This window comes from Ammospiza caudacuta, chromosome 1 (assembly GCF_027887145.1).
Source record: "Ammospiza caudacuta isolate bAmmCau1 chromosome 1, bAmmCau1.pri, whole genome shotgun sequence".
NCBI classification, from domain to species: domain Eukaryota; kingdom Metazoa; phylum Chordata; class Aves; order Passeriformes; family Passerellidae; genus Ammospiza; species Ammospiza caudacuta.
The window spans coordinates 39,031,025-39,039,490 of record NC_080593.1 but is presented as its reverse complement, the minus strand read 5'-3'; the positions used below and the strand labels follow the sequence as shown (position 1 = coordinate 39,039,490).

Below are 8,466 nucleotides of genomic sequence, written 5' to 3'. Positions count from 1 at the left end.
GGCTGCGTTTAGAAGGGGAAGGAGTTTTCATGTGCAGGAGGATCGCTTGTTTCCCCGTGGGTCAGCCTGAGGAGCAGTGAACAGCAGGCTGGTAAGGGATATCTCCCTCCACGGCCTCCAGCCCCTCTCTGACTGCCCCAGAGAGGGAAATGTGCTCCACCACGGGAGGCATGAGCTGAGCTGGCCATACCAATGGAGTGAGGAGGGCCACATTGTTTAGCTGCTGGGAGGAATGCAAGGTGCGGGTGGACTTACCGGGGTTACAGTCTGTGAGGAGGGAGCAGATGGAGAGGAGAACTTTAGAAATGGTTAACGCTGGACTCCAGTTGTCCTTTAAAATGTCCAGGCAGATGACGCCTTGGCTGTTAATGTTGCAGTGGTAGATCCTTGTCCGGAACGTTACCTGCAAGAGAGGGGTGTGAGGAGTGTGAGGAGTGTGAGGGGTGTGAGGGGTGTGCCGGGTGCCACGGGCTGTGCGGAGGGACAGGGCAGCAACCCCGAGCAGGCAGCGCCGGGCCCCGGCTGGGCCACGCCGGGCTCCCCGCGCCGCCGCCGCCCTCTCGCGGCACAAACAAGAAAGAGCCGGGCTTGGAACAGAAACGAGCAACAGTCTCAGGAGCCGACTTCCCGGTCACCGCAAAACCCAGGTCGCGGTGGGTTTAATTTCTTTTTCCCACTTTTTTTTTTTTTTTTAATTAATTTTTGTATTTTTGTTCCCAGTGACAAAAGGGCCCAGGGCCTTAACACTAGCATTTTTCTCCTGGACTCCCAAGGATATGCAAAATCCTCCAGACAGGCCAAGGCACTTGGAATCACAGCTTCCATCACTTCTTAGAGGCTCAGCAATAGGAGAAGTTAGTTAGATGTACTTATTTTCACGATGTGACCGAGCTAGGCAGCTTGCTACAGAAGCTATCCAAAAGAGAAACACAAACACCAGGAGCTGTGCTCAGAACACCATGGGATCTGCAGAGAGGCCTTACCCTGACTCACTGAGTGAACAACGACAACAAATTTGGTGCAATTTGCATGGATTAGGATTATGAGCATGAATAATTAGGATTAGGAATATGAGCTGGTGGGTTCATGTCCTAAATCTGCAAAATTTGTCAGCTATCCACACCTAGAAATGTTATTGTCTGTTTAGAGGTCACAGGAATATTTGCAAAACACTTGGTGTTTGGTACGACAAGAACACACCAGTGCTTTCTCTCGAGATGGGACAAGCCCACACACAAAACTTGCCAGTCAATCCTCATTTTTTCTACCGCCTTTCTGATGCAAAAAATTTCCCTGTGACCCTCACTCTCACAGGCCTGGGAAGCAGGCACAGGGTGGGGTGACAGCTACAGAAGCCTGGTGACTGGCATGTCCCCGTGCACTGAATCCATGCAGTGTTTCCAAGAATGCTCCCAATGCACAGAGCACATGGGCTATTTTTGGACTTGCAAAAGCAGTTACTTGTCACACAGGAGACACTCACACTGCATGCTTGGGGAGATTTTACGCTTTACTTCTTGTGAGCTGCTTGGATTTTGGATTAAAACAGGAAGCAAACAAAGGAAACCCCAAATCCCTGCACATTTGCACACTATGGGGGAAATAGCAAAACGACTGCAAGAGAGCAAGATGTGTTACCCTCCCACACCTTCTGCAAAAAGCTGCCACTCCAAAACCAAGAACTCCAGATGCTTTCTACCTAGGGAGCCTTGGAGGTATAGCAGACAAGAAGCCTAAATGACCTTTGTTTCCCAGATCATCTAATCTTTGGAGGAAAGGCAGCAATTACTCCCTGCAGTCATGTGGAAGTCCACGTGCACCAGCCTGAGCAGAGGGCGGATCTGCCCCTGCTGTACCTGCCCCCGCCCACACTGTCCAGGGTAAACACATTCCTGGCATTGGCAGCTGCTGGCAATGGCTCTGCCTCGGGTTCCTGAGCAGCCCTCAGCCCAGCCCTGCTGCTGCTCAGTATTTCTGTGTTTGACCTGCACCTCTGGGCTCCTTCCAAGAAGGTCTCTAACTGTAAGCGAGGTAACCATTTTGACAATTTGAACACCTCCAGAAGGGGAAGCATGGAGTATTTCCAAGCTGACACAACAAGGACCAAATTAACATAGGTCAACAATTCTAATTTGTAAAGACAGAAAGTTGTTAATCGTGATTCTCAGCACAAAAGCTAAATACTCTGTAGACAGTCTCTCAGTCCAGTTGACTAATAACTGATAACAAAGCATGAATGCTGTTTGCTTTTAAGAGTAAGATTTACTTTTAAGTTATTTTTCATGAAGGAGGGGAAAGTGAAAATGAAAGACTCCCATATACTCACAGAACAGTCTGGTTCCTTAACACACCTTAAGATACAATCCTTAAGGGATATATCTATGGCACTGAAAGCAGTTTTCTCCTGTTAGAGGAACTCTACCAAGCACTGTGGAAAAAAATCTAAATTTGTTTTCCTTTTAGCAGCAACTCAGAACTAGGATGGTGTTGGGCATGTGTAGTCCAGCTGTTTGCCATTTACGATTTTAGCTGATGGCACAAAAGCCGGCAGTGCAGGGAAAGCAAATGGAACTGGAAGAGGGAGAAACTGGAGGCTCACTTTAAAACAAACAAAAATATTTGAAGTAAATGCTCATTACACCCTTAAGAGGAAAAAACCCCTCACTCAACCAAGTACATTCAGACCAAAATCAAAAGAAACTGAGTTACTTGGAAGGTAGTGAAGAGAACAGCATGTGGAATAGCAGAAAAATATAGTGTAACTGAACAATCCTTTGGAAATGTCCCACCTGAGATTACATTAATGCAGTAACTGCATGGAGTTAAGCACAGCTTTTGAAAAGACATAAAAGAAGCTAATCTCAACCTTACCCTGAAGTGATAGCAGAGGTTAATTTACACAAGCAGCAGAATAGGAGTGGGTGGAAAGAAGTGGTTAGAGGTTATTAATACAAATGATCAAAGCACACACCCCAGGTCAACACAAGCTACTGTTTTCACCTCAGTAAATGGAATCAAACCCAACTATAATGTAACTCTTGGGAAAATGTCCATTGTAATAGTACTAATAATTAACTCTAAAAGTCTAATTTTACTTCTTTACTGGATTCTCCTAAATACAGGCACACCCAGCACGTGCCTGACTCATTTGCTATCTGAAACACAGGCAAAACCAGAATACAACACAAAATAAGAAAACTTAAAAAGCAGAGAACAGATTAACACTAACATTTTCAAGGTATTGTGTAGAATGCTCAATTAAAAGCAAAAGAACTCAATGAAAGAGAGTATCTGTCCCTGTATGAGACTTCTCCCACTGAAGTTCCTTGTACCATGCAACGCAATTCCAAGTCAAATTTTAAGATCTTTCAATTCCTCAACTTCAAGCACAGTAGTGCAGCCCCTCTTAATATCCTCACAGGAATCTAAATATCACTTGTAGCACAGTCTTTTGGCTCTCCTACAGGAAAATCCTCTCCAAGCACATTTGCTCCAACATACTGAATCAAGCCCTCAACTGGAGCTAGACCCAGTCCTCAAAGGCTGCACCTGCATATCCTTCATCACACATCTCTAAGATGCTCATCAACCACACTGCATTTGTCAGTGTTTATGCCTCAACACCTTCTCTCACACATATTCCTAAGGGCTTGGAAGCTTGCCAGGATGACCATTTTCACCTAATTTTATTTAAGAAAGTAAATCCTTTAATGGCATTTTAGTTTCAGGTTATGAAATGTGTTCAGCTACAGGCACTTCATCATTGGCAGCCCACCATGTGTTCAGCTACAGGCACACCATCATTGGAACTGTCCTCGCAGGAGTTACCAAAGACTCACAGAGGTTTTCTCCCACTGGTCTTACAGGGCTTACCAAGGAAGATTCAAGGCTTGCAAGTCCTTTTCCTTATAGAGCTTCATCTTTTCAGAGATCAAGGCTTTTAAAATGACATTCTACTCTATTTTAACATGACTCTACTGTTCTGAGAGTGCTTATCATCAAAGTGATGTACACTGGGTTTAGTCTCAATTAGCTGTTTCTTTATTTCTTGCCCTAAAAGGCACTTACAGGAAGGCTACTGTAATTACATTAGCCTACCACTTAAACATGATCCACAGACAGTATTTACTCTCTACTGCAAGTAGCTGGACAGTCTGAAATCAACAAAATAGCAGGAATAAAGCAGGAGCAATATGGTAATAATATTTTCCACATTACCACTGATTAACACCAGTGTAGATTTTAATACAGGAGCAGCTTTGGTTCTCAAAGGATGGTTCTTCATTTCAACCTGAAGTGTGCAAGTAGAAAAAGTGTGTTCTGTTATAGCACCACCATGCTTTCTCCTATATATCATCTCAATGAGACTGAAGTTACACATATTTTACTTCCATGCCTACATGTGGTTTGTAAACTGACTTGGACTTTGCTAGATAAAAAACTCCATTTAAATGAAACTGCTCCAATACAGTGAATCACCACTAAACTCACCTTTTAAGGCCTCAGCAAGTGGTACCTATCTGTTTGGTGCTTTAATCCCACCCTTCTTTTCACCTGGGTGAGGGTTTGGATGCAAAGCTAAAGACACAGCGACCCCAGTCGGAAGCACGGAGCAGAAAGCAGAGATGAGCTGGAATGACATAACTGTTTATTTGGTTCTGCATGGGGGAACTTGGCACACAGGGCTGTCTCAGCAGCTCTGGCACTTACAGCATGGTCTTGCAAGGGATGCTACTTGATCCTCGAAGCAGCACGGTGGGAACACATCTGAGAGCAAGGGCTGCAACTCTGACTGGGCCATTTGCACCACCTACCCTGCCTGTGGCAGATCCTTCTACCCAGATGGAGCTGCTGAAGGGAGAGGCTGCAGAGTGGATCTCTGACTGCAGGCAGTGTCAAGGCCTTTCTCCTGGGCAGGACAGCCAGCAGGGCTGCCTGCAAAAGTGCTGCCCAGGTGGAAACCTCCTGCAGCAGCTGCCTGAGCTGTAGGAGGCAGTGAGAAGCATGTGTGGCATCAGGGCTGCTGAGGAGGAGTTAGACAGCTGGTTCCAAACTGCACTGGACCCACATCCTATGGCCAAAGAGCCAGAAACTCCCACCAGCACACAGGCAAGGGAGGGGGGCCAATAATGCAGAAGAATGGGAGCTTGCCATGGCAAGGACCTGCAGGAAGAGACTTCCCCCAAAGACTGGGGTGTCCCCACAGAACCACTTTGCTGCTCTGAGATTGGAAACACCCATCCTATCAGAAAAGGCACTAAAGCCAAATAAGGCAGTCCTGGGAGGGACAAGAAAGGACTCTGGAGCATGGATAGTTTTTTTCATCAATCCTCCTGGTCAAAGGGAAAGGGTTCAACAGGGCTAGTGAAATCTAGCAAACCAACAAATGGTTATGGACTGGTACCACAGCCAGTTTGGCTACTTAGACCATGGGACTCGCCTTGGGAAACCTGGTCTGCTGGGCATTGATGGGATCTATCTGTCAGAGAAGAGGAAGGAGCCTGCATGGATGAACAAGAAGATCCTGGACAAACTCAAATACACAAAGGAACTGTACAGAAAGTGGAGGCAAGGACAGGCAGCCTAGGAGGAACAGAGAGAGGTGGGCCTGTGAACTCATGAAGTTCAATGAGCCCATGTGCAAGGTCCTTGTACCTGTGTCTGGCAATCACAAGCACTTGTGAGACCCCATCTGAAGTGTGGCATCCAGCTCTGGAGCCCCCAACACGAGAAGGAAATGGACCCGTTGGAGTGAGTCCAGAAGAGGGCCATCAAGACAATCAAAAGGCTGGAGCACCTTGAAGACAGGTGAAGAGAGGTTGAAAGAGTTGGGCTTGTTCAGCCTGGAGAAGAGAAGGTTCTAGAGAGACTTTAGAGTAACCTTCCAATACCTAAAGTGGCCCACAGGAGAGCCGGAGAGGGACTCTCTACAAGGGCATGGACAAGGAGTCATGGCCTTAAAATGAAAAAGGGTTAATTTAGACGAGATATTAGGACAAAATCCTTATTGTGAGAATGGTGAGGCACTAAAACAGGTTGCTCAGAAAAGTTGTGGATGCTCTATCCCTGGAAAGGTTCAAGGCCATGTTGGATAGAGCTTTCAGTAACATGGTCTAGTGGAAGGTATGTCTTCCCACAGTAAGGAGGTTGGAACTAGATGATCTTTAAGGCTGCTTCCAACCCAAACCATTCTATGATGAACAAGCCTGAGCTGATAAATGCTTCTGACCTGTAGCACAGAAAGCAAAGGTTTAACAAAGCACACATGGAAAAGCAAAAGATTGCTCTTTAAATGCTTACTGGGCTCACAACATAATAAATTGCATACAGTTGGTTGGACAACAAATTATTCAGCAAATTAAACAAAAAACCCAAACCAAAAACAAACAAACAAACAAACTACTTCAAACTGAATTAAATTCTGACATGAGAACCATCTGCGAATGCCAGAGAATTTCCAAAAAGAGATGGACAGATGTCAGCAGAAAAGCACTAGAGATGTCCTAAGGCAGAACATGCTGTTTGTGAATTGGAGCCCTATCTTAGAGGTAGAATTTAAGGATCTTCTACCAGAAATCTTGAAGTTATGTGAGCAAGAACAGGCAAACAGTTTCCTTAATTTGGCAAGCTTGTATTAATTTGTCTTGTGTAAGTAATTAGCATTGCTCTGTTGAGATGGATGATGGCCTGAAGAGGTCCTTTCTGCTGCAGACTAGACCAAAGTCTGAAAGATGTGTAGTCACTGGCATTTATCTCATCAAACAACTTTTAAGTAGAAAGTTAAACATGCACATAAATGCTTTCAGATACAAGACAAACACCAGGTGTATGCACAAGCACCTCCTGTAACCCAACACTTTTCCTGTGGCCACATACTGGAATCACCAGATAATGTTCACTTGCACTGGTATTTGCCTTAGAGCACTGGAACACAACAACAGTGGAATGTAAGAGCTTCACAAATATAACACACCTACAGAAAGTTTGTTACTGTACAAATAGGTGAACAACACAAGTGTACAACAAAACTGGAAAATTAAATACTACTTTGGTGGCCAAAACACATGTAACTCATGCTTACAGTACCTGAGTTGTTTGAGAAATAAGTATTTGTAGCATTTCTCCTCTTCTCAAGTTTATTTACTTTTCAGTTTCTCAGCCCTGTCCTAATGCTTGCACTAAATGCTTAGGACTTCTTATAAACAGAAGCAGGAAGAAAGAAGTCAAGCTCTAGGATAATTATCAAGAGGACTGGAAAAGTTGTTAACATTAGCTAATAGAAGCTCCTGTAACGTCTAAAATTAGCTTAAGTTTGTTCTTAAGAAGAGTGGATTTCAGATGGGCTGTGTTCCATTTACACTGCAAACTATTAATGTTCAAGATGTTAGCTACAGGTCTCTTACCTTTGGAGGCTTGAAGGGATATTCAGGGGTAAATGTGATGTCAAGGAAGAAAACACCTCCCTCATAGACTGAACCTGGAGGTCCTAGAATGGTTGATCTCCATTCATAGATGTTATCACCTTTGGGGCCAGCACTAAGAGATAAAAAAACAAAATAATTTAGAAATACTATCACAGCTCAAATAAATACAACTTCTTACATTCTTCAAGTATGATATAGAAGAAATATTTCAGTGTTACTCTTCATACACCACCTGAAGTAGAGACAGGGATTAAAAGAAGATTGAATGCTTTCAAACACTCAGAGATCTTACCTGAACTTATCAGTGTTCCAGACTGTTTAGCAAAGCTGAGAAACCAGAGGTGGGGTATGGTTTCCATTTTCTCTCTCTTGATAGTTACAAGAGCAGCATTGCCCAGAACTACTCCTAAACATACTACACTGTCAATACAATACAAGGGCTAAGTTTCAAAGAACAATTTCCTACTGTATTTCAGAAATGGCTCTTCCATCTCTGTCTTAATAAAACTGTACCACATTGAAGACCATACTAAACAAATTAAGGATTTATGTTCATTTTATGAATCTTGTGTGTTCTTTAAAATTAAAATATATCCTGCATTATTGTTAAACAAAGGCTCAAATAGTATAATTGAAGGAAGCCAAATGATGATGCTCTGAAATGTCAAAATTTTCTACACTTTTATCATTTCACTGCACATGATCTTATCCTGTTGATATTGCTTGCATTGTGGAACTGGGTTTTTTAGGGGGAATCAAAATCACTGTGCCAAATTAAAACAGCACTTTCTCAAATTAGCTCTGCTTATTTGAGATTCTGCCTAACCTGCCAGCATGTCACTATAAGCAGCACAAACTAAAGGTGTTGCAGAGATTAAATGTCTGCTTGGTAAAGTTAGTTTTACTGATATCCTCAGACACTTGTACTCGGTAGTGTGCCATATGTCACTGAGTATTTCTAAGTACAGCTCAACCTCTAGAGCCATTAATTGTGTAGGACTCCTTAGCTGGCTCTTCCCTTCTGTACTGCAATGGTAGTGTT

At 43.7% G+C, this 8,466-nt stretch overlaps 1 protein-coding gene across 4 annotated transcripts in view; it reads right to left on the bottom strand.

The window, feature by feature from the left end:
- The window catches only part of LOC131556614 (ubiquitin-conjugating enzyme E2 E1), a 45,788-nt gene that overhangs the window by 1,573 nt on the left and 35,749 nt on the right, over nucleotides 1-8,466 (bottom strand). For all 4 annotated transcript variants that reach the window (XM_058803374.1, XM_058803348.1, XM_058803366.1 and 1 more), the window contains exons 4-5: nucleotides 7,404-7,536; nucleotides 256-403 (exon numbers count right to left, since the gene is read on the bottom strand). In XM_058803374.1, the coding sequence (XP_058659357.1) occupies nucleotides 256-403; nucleotides 7,404-7,536 (281 nt within the window). The remainder of the gene's footprint in view (nucleotides 1-255; nucleotides 404-7,403; nucleotides 7,537-8,466) is intronic.